The following is a 25,216-nucleotide window of genomic DNA, read 5'->3' on the forward strand; positions in this document are numbered from 1 at the left end:
GCCTGCCACAAGCAGTGATTAGTTGTTGCATATTTGGTATGCCACCATGGATACACCACCATGGAGAGTTTGCACAACAGTAGCTGCTACATTCCAACTGGATAACCACATGCCATGATGAAAAAATCCCTAAATGGTTCTTTAATATATATAAGTCAAAGCAAAACCATATTTTCAATACTTAATTATTTAATTAGAATATTATTACTGTACAATTACAAAGACTGATAAAAAAATGCTATCATTCCCTTGAAGAATTCAGTGAGTTTTCCTACTGTACAGTAAATTACAAACTACTAGTTCGTGATTATGAGACATTTCAGTGAAAAATGGCAAATTCTTGCAGGGACTGATGGCAGTACCTCAAGGTCTGCAAGGCTGTAGAGAAATCAACGCTGGTAAACTCAAAAGGAGTTTGGTCCATGAGCACTTCACCCATATATGCCAGTCAAGAGAGCAGGCTAGCAGCGAGGTCACTGGCCTGAATCCGCTCATGCCCAAGCTTCAATTGAACCATAAACCATCATAATCATCATAACAACCTGCACCTTTACTCTCAGCGCTCTTCTCCTCAACAGACAAATACCTTGCCTTAGCACATACTGAATTCATAGAACCACTCCGTGTGCACAACACATTTATTGAAAAAGCTATTCAACCTACAGCTTTTCCTCTTCAAGGCCAAGGACATCAGCAGGAGTGCCCTGGTCACAGTCGGTGGAATGTGAACCTTGGGCTTTTTAATCGTGGCCTGGCAATTTGCATTTAGTACTCAATCAAATTCCACTGAAAGGTGTTTCTGTAAAAGGGCAAACAGATTTGAGAAGAAAAAACAAAATTACTTGAACACACACGCACACACACACACACATGCAGGACATAGTGTCCTTCAGGTAAGCTGCTTTAAATTTACATTGCTTTAACTGAAAAATGTTTAATGCTGATGAGAAATGAAGAAAGCATTGTCCTATAGTCCTGTAGTTTCGGGATCAAGAAGGCTCGGGCGAGGTTCAGCTTTCCGGGACGACATGCTGTTATGGCACTCCACCCAGCGGTGCTAAATGCATCTGGCCCTCTGTGCTGGCAACATCTGGAGGCCTATTTCCATCTTCAATATGCAGCCATAAGGGAGCTCCCATATGTCAACACGCAAAGCAAGTGGAGATGGGGAAAGACTGCTGCCCCAATCAGGAAAAACAAACTGTGTATTATTGGATTTGGTTTGAGACATGGAAGCTGTGAAAAGATATGTTTAATGCGAGCGTGAACAACTGAACCAAAGAGAGAAATAAAATAATTAAGAGAAAAAAAGACTGTGTAAATTAGTGTGTCTACTTATTGTGGTGTTTGTGAGCAGAGACCCAAAAATCGACAGATTCAATGCAACTTGAGTCTAAAAGCTACGACTGACACTAGAGCTAAGAGGGAGCAGAGGAATGAGGAAACTAACTGGGCGGAATGGGGATGCCGACGGACACACTCTGCATCTGGGACCGTCACCCAAGGTAAACAATGTTCAGGGAGCCATCTGGTTGAGACTGGGGAGAGGGGGGCAGAAGAGGGCAGTGGGGGAGCAGTGGGTGGAGGGAAGGGTTGCAACGAGCACAAGCATATGGAAAAGCAGATTTTTCCTCTCCCTGCAGCAGTCAGTGAAGGCAAATGTCAGCATGCGCTGCGTCCACGCTTGACTGTGTTGCATTCGGCACCACCACCTGGCCCTCCTTGCTCAGCCACCGAGTATGGGCAGCAGTGACACTGCGGAGCCTTTCCCCAGGGTAGAGGAAAGCATCACGGTGCTCAGGCTCATCCACATGCATGCATGTACACCAACACCTCCTGCACTCCCTGCTCTTTTTCACACAAGAGCTATACAAAGAAACATGGAGACTTGTTTACTTTTACAGAGAACAGTACTAGAGTACTTCAAAAAGAAAAGAAAAAAAAACAAGCAAGCTTAGCTGAAATCTCTTATGAAAGAGATTGTTGTGTCATGCATGAGTTTGCATTATTTGTTAAAATTCTGTCAAGCTGATGCAGGGCCAACGCCAGAACTAATGTAAGAAAAAAAACAATAAACAGTGTGTATTCCTTCCAAGTTTTTTTCACACCGATACTTGCTAATCTGTTAAATTAACAAGTGAACCAGGCATTTTTAGTCTAACAGAGGCTTATTGTAAAAATTTTGCTGATATAATCAAGACAAAAACAAGAATCTGTAAAAATACATTTATAAATCCCTCTTAATGCGGTTCACAGTTGGCCTGAGAAAAAATCTAATCGTATGGCCAGTGGGCATCATGCCCCCATGTTTACTTATAGTGCAGCAGTGTGGAGGGTCAAGGCCAGCTCCCTTCATGCAAAGCAGGCAGTCAAGAGGAAGGCCAGGCAACACCAAATGTCTTATTAATTCGCTAATTTGTTGTGACTGCAGGGCATGAAAAGCCTGTTTCCTTGCCATCTGAGGCCAAGAGAACCCAGTGCTATGTTACTTACAGATACACACAAGCATACACACACACACACACAAGCACACACACATACAAGCACACGCAGCTTTTGCTACCCACTATCTGGCCTACTTTCATGTGCGGTGGTGGGAATAAAGACAAAATCACCCTTGATTACCTCCATGTAAGCACCACCAGGGACAAGCATTTTACTGGCTACTGACTCAGCTAAGCTAAACTGACTAAAAGACTAAAGACTATGGTTTCCAAAATCAACAACCAGAGGCAGGAAATCAGGTGTATAAAAATGCAATTATGATACAACACTATATCTTCCAATTCAGCTTTTCATTGGAGATATCAGTCCTGGAAAAATTGAGCCCAGAAGCAAACTGCGCGAGTGTGCGACGTCAGAGCCATAGTACCAACAAGATGTACATATCCTTTATATTAGCATGTAATAACCTTCCTACCATAACAGCACTCCATTCAGCACACGGAACAGAAAGAAGAAAAACAAATTTCATGTTTGGTTTAAAATCCGACTCTTTGATTCACAGGTGCACAACGGACCACCAAAACATTTAGTGCAATTATGACAACACTACAGTAACATTACACCATATTACAGTAAACTGGTGACCAACTAAACTGTGCCAACAGAGTTTTGCATTCACCATTTCAGTGAAAATTGTGAATCTTACTTATTTCAGAGGTGAAATAACAAATCAAGTGTAGGTGCAGTTGTGTGTATGTGTGTATGAGAGACAGACACAGATGAAGAGTAGGGATAATGCACTCTTGTCAAAATTTTATAACTTAACTGTGCATTTCTTTGTTGCCAGTGGCAGTATGTCACTGTCTATGAAGATATGTCACTGTGTTTGTGTTTTGGGATCGAGGTAACTCTGAGGAAATCAACAATTCTACAAGTTTGAGAGGAAGCTGAAAAACACCAGATGTGTTCCATGCTGTGACTGACAACTTACATTAATGATTTCAAGTGCTGGTTATTCCTAACAGTACTTTGCAGGGCCATACAACTATTTTACCAGAACCTGATTTTATACAATTCTGCTGTGAGTCGAGTGGAAAGAAGGCATTAAAATATCACAGAAGATTAACATTATTAATGTTTAGTTAAACAATGTTTATAGGGGTATAGTCTAAATGATTTTTCTGATTTGAAACATCCCTAATTCCTTTGTTAAGACAATTATAGACAGAGATATTTTGAGCTTGCATACTTTCAAAGAGCTTAAAATATCCAGATATAATTTTTTTTTGCCATTTTTAGCCAGGTCTACCACACACAAATGTAACTTTCCTGCTTTATTTGCTCTATTATCTATATTCCTCAGATTTATTTGAAAGAAGGGGAAGGTCAGATCTCTGCCTCAAAACACAGTGCTAGCAATCAAATCTACTAAATAACAATTTTTTATAAACTATGTCTCCATATACTTAAGACACTTAATGGGAGAAGGGTAATCAAATTTTAAAATATACCTACAGCATCAAAACAGAAAATAGTTTTTACAGTATATAGTGACTGATAACAATATAACATAAAACAAGAACGAACTGACAGATTCCAATGAGAATCGAGCTCTGATGCCTATTCAGAACCAACATTTTAATTTGCTCCACAAAGACTCCCCAGCTGTGTTACAAGCTGGAGTCTAGCTCCCTGAGGTCAATTAGCTTTTTACTGGGACTCTGGTACTTGAGCTGAAGGCCTTGATGGTGAGAGAGCACAGTTAATCGACTTTCTTTCTTCCCTGAGCTGTTGTTGTACAAAATTATTATGGATTCTGAAAAAAAATCCTTGCTGGGGCTCTTTTGTGCTTGGGGTCTATAGGAAAAACAGAGTACAACAGCAGCTTTTTCTGAAAACCTGGCCTTCACACTGAAATGCAATTTCACAAGCTCCTCAACAGACGACAACCGCCTATTTTGCTGCAACAGTGACTGCCTGCTTCTATATCCATTTGGCCAACCGGTGTGGAACAATTGAGTGGCAAGAAAGGTGACAGGTAATTTAAAGAGGCAAGGGGGAAAGCCGTAGGTAGCGACTGTCCGGCTCATCAGACTGTTTCCCCACTAACAGTGTACCCCTGGTTGGCACCACATAAACTAAAGGGCAACTCCACCAACATATGGACATATACGACACACACACGCACACACACACACACACAGCTCATCCACTGTCTTTGCTTAACTGGCTCAAAGAACTCGTATGCATGAGTTTATAGACAAACACTGCATAGTGTGATTAAAAAACAGCATTACTGGGAAATCAACATGGAATCTAAAGGAATAGTAATGGTGAAAATGTGCACGTGTCAACCAACTTTAGGTCTATTTTCTCAATACTTCTGTTTCTTTCTCGTACTCTTGGAGGTCCTGTTTGCCCATAAACCATAACAAACTATATAGGCCTTCTCAAAACACATTTTACTAAAAGAATGTGCAAATTCCTCAGGTATGTAACGTAGTTGGAAAATAAAAGTTATTCATATTCTGCTTGAGGAAGAGCTTGTGCTCTCTGTTGCAGATCATTATTGAAACTTAAAATCGGTTGTAATGGCCAGCAAACGTTTAATTCAGACTGAAAGAAAATAGGGTATTTACTTGAGTTGAACATTCTTTTCAACATTCCGTGTATGTGTATCTGTGAGTTTGTGTGTGTGTCCACTGAGAGTTAGTGCGCTCAGCTGTTAGGATCTAGTCGCTCTGACTTGTTGAGGACCACGGCTTTCACTAGTGCAGCGCACAGGCCCAGAGGTGGTGAGACATACAGCAGCTCGGCAGAGAAGCCAAGAGACAGAAACAGATAGTAATAGAAAGACAAAGAACGACAGAACAGAGGCTGAACCCCACGCAGCTGCTCTTGTTCTTCAGGGAACCCAGCCGCGAAGCATCACTCAAGCGCCTAATTCCTCTAATGTGTGCAGTCATGCGACGTGCAGGGTGGGGGTGAGGGTGGGGGATTGCTCCTGCAGCATCAAACCCACAACTCTGCAGCCATGACTGAGAGACTAAGGGTGGACCAGCCTGACTGGGCCTGGCTGGCTGGCCTCTGGCCACTGGCGACCGGGGACCGGGCAGGGGGCTAAGATGGGGCAGCCAGTGAGACTAAAAGTTGTGATGCCCACCACCCTGATAAGCTACAGCCCGTTAAGAGGCTTCTCATCACGGCAGCACAAACTAGGAGAGGTGCAAGGAGACAGCAACAGAAGGTGTATGTGTAAGTACAGAGAGGGAGTGGGGGTGTAATATATATATATGGTTGACTGACTGGGGGAGGGGGCTCAGGTGGCCTGAGTAAGGTGAACAGACATAAGACTGAAAATAGGCAAACATCAGTATGAACAAAACCTGCTGCGACAAAAGTAAAATTCTCTTCAAAACTCAAATTCTTCCTGATTTTACAGGTAAGTAATATGCATGATATATGTACGTACAGTAAACTTTTTTTTTTTTTTTAACTTTATAGTAACAGTTACACTGCTCTTTAATGTCAAAGACACATTATTCTAATTTTAGGACCCTAATAAGGCATGAAAAAAGGTTCTCAAAACCCTGGTAAATCAAAGCAAATGTAGTTGCATCCTGAAGAAATCATGCCTCTAACATAGTGATTTCACCCATCACACTGCAGTATTACCTACTAATACATATGTATCCTTTAACTCCAGGGATTCAGACAACCACTGCCACCAGGGGGAGCATGTGTACTGTAGTCAATTTCTGGTATGTGGATGAATGCTGACAATAACAAATTTGAACCTTTGTGATCAGGTAAGCCAGCACTCCAGTATCATAGGTCATTCTGTTCAACAGTCATTGATCTAGCAACAAGACAGCCAGTAATTGTCTTGTATCCAGCCATGGTGTTACTGCACTCTTAGCTCCTGGTGGAAAGAGACCTACCCACTTCACTTTCTGCTATTATCACATTATATTATGGGTATATGTCTGTTGTTATTCAGGTACAAAAGCACATTAACCCTACTTTATATGAAAAAAATGATTGCTAAATTAAATGAATGTTTGTATAAAACTCCAACTGAACTGACTTCTGCCTTGCTGAAATTGCAGTGAGGATGTACATGTCTAATAAAAGCTTCAAGAATTCAACATCAGTAGGTGGCCAGACCTCCAGAATGTTGCTAAACACCTTACCTGATGTTGCCTTGACAGAGTGCTTTTGTAAAAAGTCCAGTGATTGAGCCAAAGCCTTCTTGTTGCAGTGAGTGGAAAGCTCCTCATTACATTCAAAACACCTGTTACAATAAGAGAGGGTCATACACAGACACAGAAAGGCTTTAAGTTACAGTGAAATTTAACAGCCCTCATGAAACTAATGCTGAAATGAACCATTTTGAACCAAGAATTACTTGTATGAAGTGGAAAACCATCCCCATCAGATATCATAATAGAGTGAAAAAGCATTGAATATCAGGTTATTGGTAAAACCTATTATTGATGCACCAAAAATACAGCAAATGCCCTGAAAATTGTGATGGCCAAGATCAAGACTTTAGAACGACACATGCATAAATGTGTACAATTTATGTAAAAAACACTGGGGCTTATTATTTTCTATCAAAACCCACCCACTGGCAGCTTCTTAACACATGTCAATGCAAAATGAGTTGCTCTAGCAGTGTGTGCAGTCTTGGCTTTTTCATCAGAGTTCACAATGAATGCAGTTCCTAGGTTTCTCACCAGGCCTTCCATGTGCTCAAGCTAATGGTGATGCAGTGAGACTCTGGATGGAAAGCCTGGTAGTGCTTGACAGCGTGCTGGATCCCCGACTGGTTACAGCCCTGTAAGAAAGATAGTTCATTTAAAAAATTTTGTTAAAAATCTTTGTTAACCAGCACAAAGCATATTCAGACAAACAGCCCACACGTCCTTGTAAAAAGACGGCTTATTCAATATGTAGCTTACAGCACCTTGCATGTGGTAGAGCTAGAGCTATATGGGTAAAAAAAATAATATCTTCATATTTTGTAAGCCCTTTGACAGTATACAATAGAGTGTACACTGATCAGCCCCAACATTAGAGCTGGTAACTAGTTTCAATGTTGTGGCTGATCAGTGTATATGAAGATATTTACAGACGAGTAATAAATTAAAGGAAAAACCAACATATAGTGTGTTAGTAAGGTGTGTGGCCACCATGTGCCACCAGAACAGCTTCAGTGCATCTTGGAATTGATCCTACAAGTCTCTGATCTCTACTAGAGGACTGGAAAACCATTCTTCCAAAAGACATTCCCTCATTTGGTGTTTTGGTGATGGTGGTGGAGAGCACTGTCTGACATGTCGGTCCAAAATCTCCCATAGATGTTCATCTGGTTTGAGATCTGGTGACTGCGAAGGCCATAGCATATGATTCACATCATTTTCATATTCATAAAACATACACTATGGATGGGGGGCACTGTCATCCTGTTTCTCCATTCATTTTTCAGCTTTTTCCTTTAATTTGTCACCCGTCTATCTACTTATAGGTTGAACTGCTTTACAAACATATTTTTTAAATTAGAACAATAACTTTGTGTCTCAATAATTATTTCAAATCCTCCACATTTTAGACTAAACAGCTCTGAATAAATTCCATCACATTTTAGCAGAGCGATAAAACCATTCTTACATTGCATTATTAAGCATTATTAATGATTAGACAAAATAACATCAAATAACACATTTTAATTCAAAACACATTTGATACATTTTCCAATGATTATCCCCTCTCACTCACTCTCTCTCTCTACCCCGTGGTCTTTTGTCTCTTTAGTCTTTTTTTTTCTCTCTCTCTCTCTCTCTCTCTCTCTCTCTCTCTCGCACACACACACACACACACACACACACACACACACACACACACACACACACACACACACACACAAACAAACAGCAGTGTCACAAGAACATGTAAAAGTTCTTTGGAAAAAAAAGTACATCAAGCTTTCTCTGTAATCATTTCAACATAAAAAGTGTTGATTTAATTCTTCTAATGAATGAAACAAGAAAGCAACATGTATGCTTGCCTTCATGTGATCTCTAGGGTAGTAATTCGCAGATCGACAACTTATTACTGATATGTCACAGTCACACTGAATATACTGGTGTTGGTACTAAATAAACAACCAATTAAATACACATAAAAGAATTACAATGGTTTCTCTGGGTTTAAAATAATAATGTCCCTCTGTGTACAGATATGATCGTAAAACATCCCATATCTTATATATATCCGTATTAATGAAAAAGCAAATCTCACCTGGAAACCACACTTTAAGCACACCAGGATGTCATGTGATGCTGCTGGCTCTCCATCGATCATGGTCCTCTCCTTTAGGCACTCAGAGCACACCAACCACACGCTGGAGAGTACAGACTTCTTCACTGAGCTCAGGTCCACTGCCTTACTCACGTGCTGGCATGTCAACCCTGATTAAAATTAAAAAATACACTATACTGATAAATTTACCCTCAAATCACTTTTAGGGACAAGCTTTGGGCTTCTATGTGATTTTCATTTTTTAAGGGAGACAATGTGCACAGTACCTGCAGAAAATTATACAAAGTGGGACATCCTCCCAAAAAACAAGCATATATTCTATTCCTTGTAAGATAAATCCCCTGTTATTGATATCCCACTAACGTATTTAGTCTTGGTTAACGTACAGCTTATTGTCCTGATTTAGTAAGACAAATTTATAATACCCCAGACTTCAACAAAATAGACAAAAATAACAAAATTATTGCTGTTCAGCTAAAATTAATGTTGTACTTCCAATGACGGAAACTGTCATGGGGAGTGGATGAATACACTTGATACATTACTTGATACTCTTGGTGAACATTTTTCCAAAAAGTACTACAGACTCTACTAACTACATATCTTACATTTTGAGCATAACTACAGAGTTAATCCTATTTACTATCCACTGTGCTATACAGGGCTACACCAAATGAAAACTCAAAGCCCTAACTTTAACTGTCTGGTGCCAAGTACTGCTTCAGTGTCTTACCACTGACTTCATCTGATGACTCTTCATCTCGAGGTTTCCTTGGTTTATTAGTCCGCTTAGTCATATCGGCGGCTTTCAAAGAGAAAGGGTCCTTTAGCCGCATCTGGAGCTCTGGAGGCGAACATGGTGGACAAACATGTGTTGCAGCACAAAATGAAACTACCTCAGCATGAGTATTTTTTAACAAAGATACTTAAACTTATCAAAGTTTGCACTCGTCTCCACCTATCATTATCGTTTTACTCATTGTAACATGCAATACTTTGAGACTAACCACAGTGCAGTCCAAAAGGTTTTGTACAGTTACCCATTTCTGTTGTGTTGCCTTTGTACTTCGGCACAAACTTTCTAGAAACATTTCCTCAGGTAGACTGTGGTCAGGTGATTGACTTGGCCTGCCCATGGTACTGTGTAGGCTTAAGCTGATTATCCTTCTGCATTGTCCTAAAACTGGTGTGTCATGTTTGAAACTATTCACCCAATATATATGAAAGACCACAAGAGTCATAGAAATAGTGATAAAGCATTTCATTGATTAAAAACTAAGTGTACATTAGAAATAAACATTAGTAATAAACATTAGTACATTTGTTTACAACTTAATCTATTAATCTATAAATAAACAGACTACAGTACAAAGTTACATAGTAATTCAAGTAATTCAACTCATTGGTAATCTGCAGATTTAAAAAATAATTTGTAATTTATTTGTAATGTATTTTTAATTTATAGATGCATTTTGTTATTGTAAACTTAAAAATTAATGAAACGCTTTATTACTATATCCTTGAGACTTGCGGTCCTTCATAAATACGAATGGCACGACCCTCAAGCATCCTTAATGCTGACAGTCACTTATCCTACTTAAGTTTGCCCTTTATAAATAATTGCACAGGCGTAATGAGAGAAAACAATAGAAAATGTGTAACTGTATAAATACATACGGAACACATAGTATATCAATGAGAATAAATACAGCCACTCAGATGAAAGGTGATATTATATTAGGGATAACTACCTAGTATTGGTCAAGAGCACGGTTAAGAGGCCTCAAATAGCCGTCCAGCTTAGGTGAATATGAAAGGCCTTTCTGTCGTTTATCAATGAAATTTCAACAGCGAATTAATTACTTTTCCATATTAAGATTTTTGCGAAAAAGCAGTATAACTCACCTCTTTATTTCAGCTCCTGTGTTGACTATGTTAGCTAACCCGAAGCCAACAGTGAGATGTCAACTCTTTTTGGCTAGCAAACAGGCTACATTAGCCTGTCAGAATACATTAAAAATTAACAGGTGTGTTTTATCCAACAATAAACGGCCATATTAATACATTTAAAACGAAAGTACCGACAGCAACAGAACAGTGTCTCGATAACTCTTCGTTTTTGCCTCTGGCTTTCTAAATTTTGTCAAGCTTTCGGTAGCATGAACTAGCACACTAGTCAACATGTGACGCACTACGGCAGCTCAGTTTGGCCTAATGATGCATTCAGGGACAAGCGACAATGGACAATCTAACCAGAGGAGGCAACCCTCACGCGTTTAGATTCAAGAGCTTTTACAGTTTTATAATAAGACGTGCATATACAGGGTAATCAGTTTGTTGAAAATATAAAACTCGAAGAACAGGTGTCCTGCTTTGCAAGCTGAATTATACTGTGTGGCGTTCCCTCAAGTCTGTCCATTTATTTTATATGAAACAAGTGGTATCATCAACATTTTCAAATTCAAACCTCTGGCGTCGTAAGACTAAGCATTCATTTATATGGTGTACTTTATGACCTTTATTGTGAACACAATCAGATATAACTCCGTTCAAGATCATGGGTTATGTTATGAACACACCTTAGGGTAAATTTGAGTGGTCAGGGGAGCTGAAATAGTTGCCTGCTGCCTCTGAGAGCAGAATGGGGCACGGATGAATTACGAGAACTCTAAAGTAAATGTATGGTCACACAATAGCGCCGAAGTAGAAAAGTGGCTGACGGTCTGCCGCAACTCACTTTACCGTCTTTGCCACGATCGTGAAGGCATCGGGTATTGTGTCTTTGATAATGCCCTAGTGCATTAGTTTGAGCTACTTAGGGCACATTCCAGTTATTTGTGATGATAATGTTTTGACCTTTGAAATATTACATTAATGGCTTGTGTTTGAGTTTGGCAGTTTTTAGATACACTCTATGGTTTGACATGAAGTCACAAGACAGTATTTTTGTCCTTTAGGTGAGCCTTACTACTGCGCACGCGCGGTTCACCGTCGAAAGTGTAAGCTTGAGCAATGTGACTTTTAATAGTTGTCGCACGCAGCATTACAGCGAAGTTACGGGTTTATGTCGACGAAGTATTAATATAGAGTGTAACTAATCACACATGGCTCTCAGAAGGTGTTGGAGGTTTGCAGGGGTTGTCCCGCGGCTGTTATGGAACAGTACCGTCCGGCCAGGGGCTTCTGTCCCGGGAGGACGAAGCTCTGTGTCCAGCCTTGTCAATACTCATCGTGGTTGCAATAGTGAGTTTTACACATAGCGCTATATTCATGTGCTAGCTTATCTACTGCTCCTTTGAGTGTCAGCTCGTTAGCTTGTGACTCGCCATCGTGTTTTTCATATGCTGTTTCATATTCTGTTTGTTTTGCTTTCAGCCACAGAGTTGCTAATGTGTAGCAGGTTCAGTTCAGCGCCACCGAGCACAGATGTGACTTACGAGCAGCTGAAGCAGCTACTGGCCGGACGGAAAGCTGTGGTTATAGATGTCAGAGAGCCCTGGGAGCTCAGGGAGTACGGCTTCATCCCCGGGTCGATCAACGTTCCCCGTGAGTGTTGTTCTACCTAAAGCAAACAGAAAGTTGTGGTAGACTTGGGTTGGCACGGATATAGATTCGTTTGCCAGGCTGATAATGTTGCATCCAGCAGTTTGTGTTGTCTGCAGGTCATGAGCAAATTTGGGAATGTCCTAAATCATAAAGGCTTTCTTATAAAGCACACCTTAACCTCTAGAGGCCTGTTATAGGCATCGGCTTTTCTTGTGGCAAGTTTATTTAAAAGCGAATTTCCCTAAATTTGACATTTAAATCATCTTGACTTCAGTATGGATGACACCTGCAGACAACCTAGTAAATGGTATGAGGGAGAATTCGCTTCCTTGACAGTTAACATTACATAGATGATCCTGATATATTTACGATGCTTCGAGAGTACTACTCCAACAGTTTCTAGAAACACCAAACCCATCAATGTTTTGTTTTAAGCCTAAAAGCACATATTTATCACTTGACCGATCTATGCATCTTTGTCTTTGCAGTGGGACAGGTGAACACTGCCCTCCAGCTGGGTCCAGAGGAGTTCGAAGAAAAGTATGGTGGTGAAATGCCTCAGCAGACAGATAACATTGTCTTCACCTGTCTGGCGGGGGTGCGGAGCAAGAACGCGCTCGACGCAGCTGCTTCGCTGGGATACAAAGAGTGGGGGAAATGTTTCCTTGGCATATGTCTGTCAAAATCATTCATTCTCACCTCACCAGGAAGTCCACAAATTATTGAATCATTGCAGTCATGTACAGCAAATCTTGAATAAGATATTGTGTGTTTTCTTTTTAAACTTAACCTTTTTTTTAGTCTGGATGAAAGCTAGAGTATCAGTACAGGTTTATGCTTGATTTCCGTGTTTTGAGTTTTGAATGATTGACTGACTTTTATATTTCATCACGAGAGAGCATTAAGATTTCACCAATTTGAGTTTAATGCCCCGTTGCTGCATATTGCCAATCCATCATGCGGTGCTTTTTGGAAACATGCCACATTCCATGTCTCCAGTATGTGATTGAAAAGTAGGGAACAACAAACTGAGCTTGAGGGGCTATCAATGACATTATCAAATGAAGTGTATTACAACATGTATGTGTGATTACCTTCAAAGTCAAAAACAAATGCAGCTTTATTTTTGATGCATCTCTGTTTATACAATAGTTCATTCGTTTTCTTTCTCTTTTTTCTCCATTTCAGTGTTCAGCATTACCCGGGTGGATGGCAAGACTGGGTGAAGAATGAACAACATAAGTGATCCAGGGAAAGCAGAAGACATAAAACATTGTTTCAAATTGGAAAGTGAGGAGTCTTCTAAAGGGTTTTTAAAAGTCCACACACTTTTCTGTTGTTTTAAGAGCCAGTGATTTAAGTTATTTCTCTCATCTGCGATTCCCAAGGACTGAAACCAGAGGGCTCAACACACATTAACAATCCCGTCTGCTGCTTAAGGTTTTCAAAACTAGTGTAAAATTGCTTGAAGTTTCTTCTTAATTCGTTTCAGTTTAGAAATACTTATAAACCCTTTACAACTTCTAAACAAACACATATAACCGGCTACTGTTCAAAACAATACCAAAATTATGAAGAGACAAGTTTTCTTTTCCAGACTTACTATGCAAATAACTACTAAACTCTGCATGACTTTGAGCTAATGAGTCTTCCACTGCATATTATGAATAGTTTTCAAGCTGATGTATTGTAAATATTATATAGCGTGTTGCTCATAGATACAACAGTTAGTGCAGTTGTTGCCAACATTACTTGATAAATAAAATTATAGTTTTGATTAAAAGTGATATTTAGTTTGTGATTTTTTTTTTTCTTACAACAAAGGGACGATGTTGGGCAAGTCTAATAGAAGTGACATGAGAAGACAATTGCTTGGATAATATGTGATATAAATAGGCCCGCAGAGGTGAGGCCGAGGCTTGCTGAGGTGACAGCCACTGGGGCTAAGATGATCTATGGTATTCAAGGGCTATGCCTAATGTTCACGGTTACTCAGTATGAATTTGCCACCAACCCTCCATGGAACATTAAGAGGTTCCTTCATCATCCATGATAATGAATGTGTTTGTTTTCTGCTGAGAGGAATGCCTCTGTGTCGACCATGGCCATGGACCTTGTACCCTATTAACTTCCCCTTTTACAGTTTGAACTGAAAGTAGATTTATAAATGGTCCAAGTGCCTCAGAAAGCTTAGATGCTTCTTGTTGATATTGTGTCATTGTCAGTGAATAGGAAACTGACCTCTAAATTAATTTCTTGATGTATGAGTAAATAATCTGTCTCAGAAGTGTTAATACTATTTCCGCTTGTATTAATAAATTGAATTTCATATGCTCTATATTTGCAGCCCTGTCCCCTGCAAATTTCATAACAGGTCTAACAGGGAGTGAGACTTCCCTCAGATCTAATTGACCTAAAACATAAGTAATATCACTGTATAGGATAAGATATATATTACATATAACATATAAATATATTAAGTATTTCCTTATTTGGTGTAATACAATGCTTTATATATTTATCAAAGTAAAATGAAATGTGGAAGGTGGAGTTGTGCTGGCATTTGAGCGGAGACATAATTAATACTTTAATATACCATATGAAAATACCGCAGGGGTGAGTGATGTTATTTGATTGTAACATGAAGAGAATTAGTGGAGATAGATGCTTCATGAATGAAAGATACCCCCTCTTCCCAGAAGTCCCACACTGCTGCAAGATCTGAGGTCAGTGGAAAAGAGTAGATGCTCACATAGTCCAACAAGACAGAGTTCGCAAGAGCAATAAATATAAGAGCATTATAGAGGTTGAATTTGATATTTTTTTAATGTTTTGTCGGTGTCATCTGGCTTTTGGGCAGGTTACATCTATATTTTAGTTATTCTGTGGTTTTTTTCTCTGTGTGTGAAACTTGAGTGTTAGGTTTTCTGTGAGGTTTAATGTTGCTGGCAATTAGTGTTTAGGGTAAAATTTAAGGACAGTGCAGTGTTGACTGACACTTGACCAAGTCACTCTATAGGTGTCAGTGAAGGGCCTGCACAGGCCTGACCACAGTTTTCTCCCCTCACATCAATCTGCCATGTCAACCGTAAACTCCAGACTACAGCCCCTCCTTTTTCTTCTGCCTCCATATTTTCCTTCTGAAGCAGATAATTCCATTTTCTTTTTTCTGCATACTCCAGTTTTAATATGTTGAAAACAGACCAGACTAATAAGTACTAATTTATGTCAAATCTTGCCAGGGCTCTTTGTTCCTCTGCAGCTGCAGTCTCATCAGGTCACCCTCCAGCTTCTGCTCAGCATTCAATTAGAGTCCCTCGTCCCATCAGAGCAGATCACATCAGTGCTGCACCTACTGGCTGCTATGACTGACTGGACCCTGCCTGCCTGCTTTCCTGCCTGCCTGCTTTCCTGCCTGCCTGCCTGACTGTCTGCTGCCCAGTGCTGTGGTAGACACTGAGGAGGTGGTGGATGTACCATAATTCTGGCAAAACCCATTACTAGTTCGGATAAAAATGAGACCAATACATGATCACACTCTGTATATTGCAGAGAGAGACAAATAGGTTAACCCTCCACTGATGCCATCAGCTGCTATCCCAGCCCAGATCTGCTCCTCACAAACTGCCGACAGATATCTGAACAGCAGGTCAAGCCTGCATTGGTGCAGAGGTTCGAGATTCCACAGGTGTTGGCTCATGAACAGGCTGACAGGCTGTCTTGGAAAGAGCAGGGGCATGACAGGCAATAGGAGGTAATAAAACCTCAGAATGGGGGACGACCAGAGAGTGCAAACAAGGAACCTGGAGCAGCAGTGAAGTGCAGTAAGCGACAGACAGGCCCTGCTTGAGTATTTCTTTCATTTCCATTCCGAGAATCAGAGGAGAAACAGTCGCTGCCGCAACCATGAGCCACAGCCCGGAGAGGATCTCGTCCTACCGCCGTCACTTTGAGGACAGCAGCAGCTTGTCCCATCAGGTCAGGGTGTCCAGCCCATCCCCCACCAGGAGAAAGGCCCGTCAGTCCTCCGCCGGCTACTCCTGCAGAGCCGGGGCCGGCAGCATGCGTGTGGAGTCACCAGGAAGAAGGACAGTCTCGTCTGCACGCAGGTCCCGCATGGTTGGAGCAGGGTAAGCTGGGTCAGAACAGTCCCTACATACAGACTTATGGTGGGTTTATGAGTAAGAAGGCTATACAGTCAGCTTAATATTTGCTTAGATGAGGTTTATGTAAAAAAAAGAAAAAAAACTTTTCTGAAAATCAAGTTCCACTTCCTCAAGCACTCTTTCAAGCCATTTTTATGACACAGAACATTCCTATTGTCTCATAATATGCCATCTCCCCCTCCTTCAAAGTTTCTGTGGCTCTGGGGTTAATGTGTATTGGTATTTGTTTTCAGTGTGAGTGCAGGAGTCATGGTATGTGTTGGGCCTAGTGGCGAGCCTGCCATAGACCTGGATGTGGCTGCGGCTGAGAACCAGGAATTCCTCAACACCCGCACAAGTGAAAGACAGGAGATGATTGTCCTCAATGATAGACTGGCTGTATACATTGACAAGGTAAAACAGCATTCAAACTAACTAAATTGCATGTCTTCCATCGGTGCAGATAAATATTCTGGCAGGACTGGCAAAAAATGCCTTCTGTTGAAAAATGGGGGCATATTATTCTCACCTCTGTGACCACATGGACAGGAACAATATTGTAGTGTCTGGTTCGAGCACACTTGAAAGTTCACAGCTGAGGTTTTCTTGCGCTTACAGGTTCGATCACTTGAGCAGCAGAACAAGCTACTGGAAACAGAGATTGAGGTCTACCAGAACCGCTTTGAGAAGCCATCAGGTCTGCGCCTCCTGTATGAGGAACAGCTGAAGGAGCTGAAAAGGATCGCTGACCAGATGAGAGTTCAGCGGGTGAGACGGAAATATCCAAGATGCACATTGCTTCTGTTTCTTTCTTTACATTTCAGAAGCTCAGTAGATCAGAAAGACTTTGTTTCACTGCAGCCCAAAATCTTTGTTTCTGGTGAGGCTTACACCTCACTAATCTGTGGAAAATGCATCCAGGCAGTGATACAAGACGTCAATTTGGTGTTTTCAAGGTCCCTTACCTGGTAACAGGCTTATTCCTGGCGGGCAAATGGAGACTTGCCTCAGCGTGTTAAGGTGTCGTGGAGTACAGCTGTCTTCAGCTGTGTTTTATGCACACATGAGATGGCTTGATTAAGCATTCGAGACACACACGCACCCACGCGCGCACACATGCACATGTAACATGCACACACATTCAGGTTTGAAGTTAAAACATAAAGTGCAAAAGAGGCTGATCTGCATTTTGCACACACCTTCAAATCTAATAGACCAGCATATTACTTATGGCTTCTTGGTTTTCAGGACATTTCCTTGGCTGCTAAGGAGTCCACAGCTGCTCGACTAGAGGCAATCAAAATTAAATATGAGGAGGCAGTGGAGCTGAGGAAGAAAGCTGAGTCAGACATTGAAGCCTTCCGTCCAGTAGGTTCCATTTAAATAGTAAATATCCCCCTCTTCATCATATTAATTTATAGTCATAAACCCAAATGATAGTAATGGCGTGTGTTCTTCAGGATGTTGACAAAGCCACCTCCTCACGCATCGCCTTGGAGAAGAAGCTGGAGCAACTGGAAGTTGAAATTGAATTCCTAAAACGGGTCCATCAACAGGTGGATAACATTTTCAAATAAGAGTTACATATTTAGTTTGCCTTTCATTTTGATGATTACTAAAGATTTATTCTTCTCCAGGAAATTGATGAGCTCATGAAACAGATCTATACATCTCACGCCACGGTGCACAGTGCCTTCACCATGCCTGACCTGGCAACTGCTTTGAAACAAATCCAAACCCAGTATGACAACATTGCGGCCCAAAATCTACAGGTAGAATAATCAAACATCAGCACTGGAGTAATTCAGTCAAATTCTCTGTATTGCAAATTAATTTATGTGAATTTTTCCCTCATATCTAGGAGATGGATTCATGGTATAAAAACAAGTTTGAAGATTTAACCAAGAAGACGTCAAGGCATGTAGATAAGGTTCGAAGCGTTAGAGAAGAAATAATAGGTGCAAAAAAGGATGTAAGTGTCAAAAGTGAAAGTGAATATCTGAAGATTGATTTAGAATCAATATTTAATGGCTAATATAACTAATATCATATTAAATTATTTCCAGATCCAAAGCAAAGAACTTGACTTGGATGCCCTGAAAACCAGGAATGAAGCTCTTGAGGCCCAGATCCGAGAGACGCAAGCAAAGTACAGGAAAGAACTGGAAGACCTGCAGGTGAATGTAGACTCATGTAGTCACAGGGTGCACACCTGGTCACACCAGAGTCAGTCATGATCACATACCCTCACTGTCATGCATGCAGACACAAAGCCATTATAATGGTTCACTCGAAAGGTAATTTCATGGCTTTGTTAACCTAATAGGCTCGGATTGAGGCCCTGCAGCTTGAGCTGAAATCCACTAAGGAGAAAATTGCGCTCCACCTGCGCGAGTACCAGGACCTCCTGAATGTCAAGATGGCTCTCGAGATTGAGATCACAACTTACAGGTAAAGGAAACGCAACCTGAAAATTGACTTAGTGCCATGTATTTGAATTCATATAAGTAATAATTTTGTCATCATTTGTATTTTCTTTACAGAAAATTGATTGAGGGAGAGGATGGACGGTTATCTGGCTTGATGCAAACCCTGTCTCTTACCACCTCTTGTGTGAGCACTATTGGTGCTGGGATGACCTTTGGTGGAGGAGGCATGGGCGGTGCAGGTGGAATGGGTGATGGACTGACAGAAGGTAGTGGTGCAGGCGCTGGAGGCATGAGCAGTGTTGGCACTGGTGCCGGTGGACTGGGTGCTAGAAGCGTTGGTGTTGGTGCTGGTACTGGTGGTGGGGGGATGGGTACTGGACCTGGAAGTGTGCTAGCTGGAGGTATGGGTACCGGGGCTGGAGGTGTGGGCACTGGTGTTGGGGGAAACTTGGAATTCGGCGCTGGTGGCAAGGGTGACGGCAGCGTGGGTGGTGATGGAATGGGTGCAGGTATTCGCTCCACAAGTTCTGGTGGCATGGGTGGAGGAGTGGCTGACACCAGTGGTGCCAGGATGAGAAGTGGATCAGATGGACATGGCGGCAACACTGAGGCCTACACTGACCAGGTTGTGGAGCTGATGGAGAGAAGGACAGTGGTGATTAGGTAAAGATACCATTGGGTATCATTTCCATTTCTCATAAACAAAGCTTCTTTTTATCACAGCACCCAAACTCAGAAAATATAATCAGACGTACCCTTGATCAAGAAGCAGTAACTTAAAGTGTCTTAACTTGCTTTATGACACAGTTAAAGTCAGGGCCGGCATACAGCTGCCCAGAGATCTAGCCAGCTTCACAGTTGTAACAGGTTTCTTTTGGTCACTGGTTCTTTGGTTCTTTCCTCCCTGACAGAACGGTCAAAAACAGGGGTGACGTGCTGGAGATGGACCACCAGGAAAAAACCTACACCATCACCGGTGCGGCCAATGACTCTGACGACGACTGAGCAGCACAAATTCCCAAGTGACTTCCTCTCCCCCTTAAAGCTCCACGCCCCTCTGAGCTTTGCACTGACCAAACCCCATGTCTGGGCACTGACCTTTCCCCTTTGCCCTGGACAAGGAGACCATGAATGACCCTTTGCTACAAAGTTAAACCTTCACCTCATTGGGTTTAAATATGCCTAAGAACACTCAACATGGTCTCTACACTGTTGTGTGCCTTACACCCCCCCTTTTCTACTCACTGCAAATAAAGCTATCAGCATTCATTTACCTTGTCTTTCTTTTATCTGATGTTTCTTTGAGGTTATTGTTTGAGGTCCCTTTAGAGGACACGAAATATAATCCAAATGTAGTTACATGAAATGCTGTTAAAAAAAATATAGTTCTGCTCAACTGAAAGAGATGTTGCTTATGTTCATAGGTTTGACTTGGAAGGAGAAAGAGTGAAAAAAGGGAGAGGAAGTAGAGAAGGAAAAGCAAAACAGAGAGAGAGACAGACAGAGTCACCTGAGGGTCAAGGCGGTTGCCCTGACACTTTCTGGAGGGCTAAGGAATCCATCAGTCAAGTTTTGTTCTGCAGCGGACTGACGGCACACAGCCGTTTTCTGTCCTCATTCCATCCACATCCACACCTTTTCCTCCTGCTGCTGATTGGGAGCGACTGGATCTGGCCAGCAGATGCCAAACACTCTCAGTGTCCTGCTCAAGGGCTGAGAGCAGAAACATGCAACACACCAATCCTCGGACAAAAACTGCAACAGAGATCAGGAGAGGACCAGTGTTGTTATGGCAGCAATAACATTACTCTGCCATTATTGTCCTAATGGGACACAACTCAATAAAGTCAACTACAGATCAAAAACTATGATTCTTATTCCAAAGTGAAAGGCCTCTACATTACATATAGTGGGACCTCCAAGTGTTTCAAGTGCTTTTGATGAAGATGGAAATTTGCAAAGTCATGAAAAAAATGCAGAAATTTGAATGTCTCTCACCTCACATGAACAATTTTAGTATCCGTGTTAGCTACAACAACAGTTCGGACTGTGCTGATTTAACACTCTTGGAATTTGAAACGTGTCCCCAAACAATAGCGTTTCCCACTCAATTGAAATGCAAAATGCCTGAATAACTGCGGTCTTTACATTAGCCGTTTTAAAATTTAAAAAATATATAGGATTTACTCACTTTTTTATTTAACCAGACTTGTAATTCAAGTAACTAAACAATGTAAAACAAGCAAAAATAAATAAAAACAAGAAATTATAATTACCTCAAGCTCACCTTGTTCTTGGAGTCAATGCACCACCAGCTTCTTATTTAAAAACATATCACTGCATTATAAATCATTTTTATAATGATTACGCGGAGGACTCGTGTTAAAATAATCAATATTTCTCTCGGACATCACTTCCACGCGCTCATCCCATCCGAAGACGCAGGAGACAATTAGTTTGAACCTAAAACTGTCAATCGGGGTTATAATGAGCAGCCGCGAGACGGTCGTATCATTAGATCACATTTTGTTACAGCAGATTAATAATGTGCATCCAACCCGAAAGATGGTTGTCCATAAATCATCCTATATATATAGGTTTACGTTCAGGGCGATAAATGCCTTTCTCGTCCATGTGAAGGAATGGAATTTATTATCAATGTAATTAACGGACAGGGGGGAAGTGTGTCTCTATGTGTGGCTGCGCGCGCGCGTGTGTGTGTGTGTGTGTGATGCGGAGCTCTCCATGGTGCTTCGTCCTCAGCGTGTAGAGACTGACGCACCGGAAAAGACGAGTGAAGTCTGTTCATTAAAACCAACCAACAAACGACCAAATAAAACGTACATTTGCTAAATTTCATATATACATTTACATTCGCAGACACGAGCAGCGATTGGGCAAAAAAAGTAATTAAATGTGACGCGTGTGAGTTTTTATTTAAAAAAAAATAGGGAGAGAGAGACGCAAATATTATTATGATTATTGTTATTATTATTATTATTATTGTTATTGTTGTTGTTGATGTTATCATCATCATCATCATCATCATCATTATTGTTATTATTATTATTATTATTATCATTGTTTTTGTTGTCGTTGTTGCTGTTATTATAGTTACCGTAAAATGTCGGGGACAAATTACGAATCTCCCTTGAAATATTATCACATTTTCACTATCTAAAAAAGAAATGAAATGAAAAAGGTACAAAACGATTCAGATATTTGTTCCGGTAATAACCCTCACGTCGGCTAAAATATCTGACCTTTTTAAAACATACAGGCCTGTCGAGGTTAGGCAACATGCCTTTAAACGTGCTCTTTGCCATTTTAGTTGTTTTGCTCACACTTTTAGTTTGCAGAAAACACACCGCATAACCAATCGGGTCAGTCACCTTCATCCTATAGGAAAAGTGGTGTTTTACTCTGAGCCGAGGGAAAGAGCTCCTTATATTCACCGAGAAGGGCAAAAGCTGGGACTTCCTTTGAAACCTGTGATTTTTCTGTCACTTTGTGCATATGCTTTGGGTGGCTAAATCCCAATTAGGGTCGGCTGACACGCTGCCCCATTCACGCGGAGCCCGGCCTGCATACATTTGCCTAGGAATGAACTTCTCAAATAGATCTCCTGCTAAATGCGTTGGACAGCAGAGAGAATCGGCCTGAGTGACACTTTCTTTCTGGGGCGCTCGACTGAGAAAAGGTATGAATTTATAAGGTACACCGAAACATATCAATTCACGCGACTCCACGCGCTTTTATCCGCGTCTTCTCATGCGAGACAAAGTGAGTTTAAGTCAGGGAAATGGGGCCTGAAAAAGCCAGGCGCAAAAACTTTGAGAGACTTTGAATGCTGAAATGGCGCAGCCCCATTCTGGGGGGGGGGGGCATTATGAATGAAATCACGCATGATCAGCGTTGAATCAGGTGCCGTTTATTCGGGTCCTCTCTAATGCGATTTTGAATATTAGTCTGGGTTAAAATCCCAATCATGTCATCTGGTGGGAGTCCCATACAAGCATAATTACTATTCAAACGCGTCGCTAATGTCCCACCCGCATCAAGGCAGCTGGTCTGCCTTTGGTGCAGCTTGCATCTTTCCCCAGGTTTCTCAGGAAGTCAAAACACCTTAAATATGACCGGCGTTGTTTTATATAAAGAAAGGGAAGGCAAAGAAAAGGATTAAAAAGGGCCTCCGAGAGGCTTCTTTCTCAGATCTGAAAGGAATAATAATAAGTTCAGATTCTTTTGCTGGAAAGAGGTCAGGCTGTCCGGAAAAACCGCGAGGATTTAAGTCTTCTTTTTTTAATTAAAAGAAGTGTGACCAAATGAATGCGAGAGGTGCGGAGGGTGTGGGCTTACATGTGGAGAAATAAATGGATTTGGACAAACACAAAGTCATTTCTAAGACGTGGGAATCTGTGAGAAATAGGCCACATTGCTAAGTGGGACAATGATTGGGCTCTCTGAATAGACCCAAACAAAGTTTATGGGTCGACATAAAAAATGTGTTTTCTACGGAGCTCAGAGGGGTCTTAAATGGTAGGCCATTGAAACCAGTCCAGGAGAGGTGGTGGTGAACCCTTGGCACCCCTGAGGTATAGTCAGGGTGCATGAATGGTGTTCCCTGGTGGGGCATTGCTCTCTGTATTTACCGCCTTGCTTTGCAGACAGGTTGTTCCTCTATATTCATGGCTCATTAATGGCCTACCAGTAAAATCAGAGCCCAACCGTTTAGAAAGCTGAAACCCCCCCCCACCCACTTCAAAAAAAAAAAAAAAAAAGGCTGGCAAGAGCCAGGCTGAGCCGCCCATAAAAACGTCTCCTTCATCTCCTAAACTCCGATTCTTCTCGGGCCGTTATTTAAGTTCATTAAAGAGACGCAGAGTTCATTTAAGAGAAGCGCACTCGCAAAATGCTGTTGATTGACTCCGCAATATTGTCCCAGAGTAAAGATCCGACCATGTAATTAATGTGTCTTTTTCTTTTTAAAAAAAGGAGGGGGGACAATACCGGCGGTCAAGCCATTTAATTTCATTTAATTTTCCATCCCATTTGCTCCCGACACTGCTTTCACTCTGACACCGAGCCTTTTGACTGCTCTTCAGGGCTTCGGAGCGCACAGCGGAGCCGGGCTTCACCCCAGCGACTTTCCCCGCAAACAGAAAGCAAACGTCTTCGCCTTGCCCCCCCCCCTTCCTCGGAGAATAATTCGTTTCACTGTGGAGAAGTGCGGGGCCTTGGAGCTGCGCAGGGGTGGATGGGAACCAGCCGCAAATGCCGAGGCGTTAATAAATAACCCCTCCGCACAGCCGGGTGCAAACACTGCGGCCGTTGACGAGATTGTTCGCGTGTCGTTCAGGCTCTTTGACTGACTTTGGGAGGAGAGAGAGGGAGAGAGATTTATGTGTGTCGGTCGTTTGTTATATTGCCTGAACCGTTTAGATGAGTAAAGTTAATGCAACTGTAGATCGTTGTGTATGTTTGCTTTATTTATTCCTTATTCGGTCCATTCTTAAAAAAAAGAAAGAAAGAAAGAAATCCAATCAGCACGCAGGTGTTCTATACAACTTTCCCCTTGTGGACATCAGATTCAGAGTCCGCTGCGGACAGGTCAGAGGTCAACATGCTCATGGTCCGAGTCGATCAGCCACATGTTCTTCTTCTCTGCTCAGACTCATCACCACAGCAGCGAAAGGCTCCATCAGCTTTAAACAACCTGCTGCACACAGCCACATGCTGGAGGCTCCCTCTCCCTTCAGTGTCTGCCAACCAGCAAGTGACTGGATTATTTAAGGCTGTTGGGTCCTTTTGACATTAGAGACATGTGTCCGAAGTATTTATGGTATTAGACGATATTAAGTTTATGACCATCTACATTTAGGTTACAGTTCATCATCAAAGTTCTTCCCAAAAAAAATCCTTTGAGTCAAATATTGTTTTTGAGTGTTATTATTTTCCCTTTACACTGCACAGTGAAACCCAGCTATCTCCAGATTTGGCAATTTTTAATATTTCAGATAAACTGAAGGATTAAACTATCGGTCTGAGAAACTTCTACTTTCATTTAAGATCCATAAACAATTAAAAAAACAAAAACAATTGAACTATCTGAAAAAAGCCCCGTATTTGTCAGCTTATGAAAATCTTTGGCGATACATGGTTTCCACAGGACACTAATGTTAGGCATTTTGTATGCAATTTTTTTTTTATTTGCAAAATCAATTAATCAGTCAATCAATCAATCAAGACACTCAAGACACTCAAGTCACTCAAGTCAGTTAGTCTATCATTATGAATCAATCATTTACTCGGAATATTTTCTAGGGA

The 25,216-nt window shown here is 41.4% G+C and overlaps 3 protein-coding genes across 5 annotated transcripts in view; 2 read left to right on the plus strand and 1 right to left on the minus strand.

Annotated features, from left to right (window-relative positions):
• Positions 1-11,029, minus strand: part of usp45 (ubiquitin specific peptidase 45) — a 37,277-nt gene extending 26,248 nt beyond the window's left edge. For all 3 annotated transcript variants that reach the window (XM_040118942.1, XM_040118944.1, XM_040118941.1), the window contains exons 1-5: positions 10,675-11,029; positions 9,503-9,613; positions 8,749-8,918; positions 7,185-7,285; positions 6,639-6,739 (exon numbers count right to left, since the gene is read on the minus strand). In XM_040118942.1, the coding sequence (XP_039974876.1) occupies positions 6,639-6,739; positions 7,185-7,285; positions 8,749-8,918; positions 9,503-9,605 (475 nt within the window). In that variant the 5' untranslated portion in view covers positions 9,606-9,613; positions 10,675-11,029. The remainder of the gene's footprint in view (positions 1-6,638; positions 6,740-7,184; positions 7,286-8,748; positions 8,919-9,502; positions 9,614-10,674) is intronic.
• Positions 11,030-11,608: 579 nt separating this feature from the next.
• Positions 11,609-14,112, plus strand: tstd3 (thiosulfate sulfurtransferase like domain containing 3). Its single transcript, XM_040118945.1, has 4 exons — positions 11,609-12,012; positions 12,145-12,315; positions 12,804-12,963; positions 13,504-14,112. Exons 1-4 carry the CDS (start codon positions 11,874-11,876, stop codon positions 13,559-13,561), a joined length of 528 nt encoding a protein of 175 aa, XP_039974879.1. The 5' UTR covers positions 11,609-11,873; the 3' UTR covers positions 13,562-14,112.
• Positions 14,113-16,221: 2,109 nt separating this feature from the next.
• Positions 16,222-20,114, plus strand: zgc:172323 (uncharacterized protein LOC564165 homolog). The gene is made up of 11 exons (XM_040118353.1): positions 16,222-16,445; positions 16,715-16,874; positions 17,079-17,228; positions 17,709-17,828; positions 17,921-18,016; positions 18,098-18,232; positions 18,322-18,432; positions 18,527-18,637; positions 18,787-18,911; positions 19,004-19,552; positions 19,801-20,114. The coding sequence occupies exons 1-11, from the start codon at positions 16,222-16,224 to the stop codon at positions 19,892-19,894; spliced, it is 1,875 nt and encodes a 624-aa protein (XP_039974287.1). The 3' UTR covers positions 19,895-20,114.
• Positions 20,115-25,216: the final 5,102 nt, after the last annotated feature.

Source organism: Xiphias gladius, chromosome 22, assembly GCF_016859285.1.
Source record: "Xiphias gladius isolate SHS-SW01 ecotype Sanya breed wild chromosome 22, ASM1685928v1, whole genome shotgun sequence".
NCBI classification, from domain to species: Eukaryota; Metazoa; Chordata; class Actinopteri; order Istiophoriformes; family Xiphiidae; genus Xiphias; species Xiphias gladius.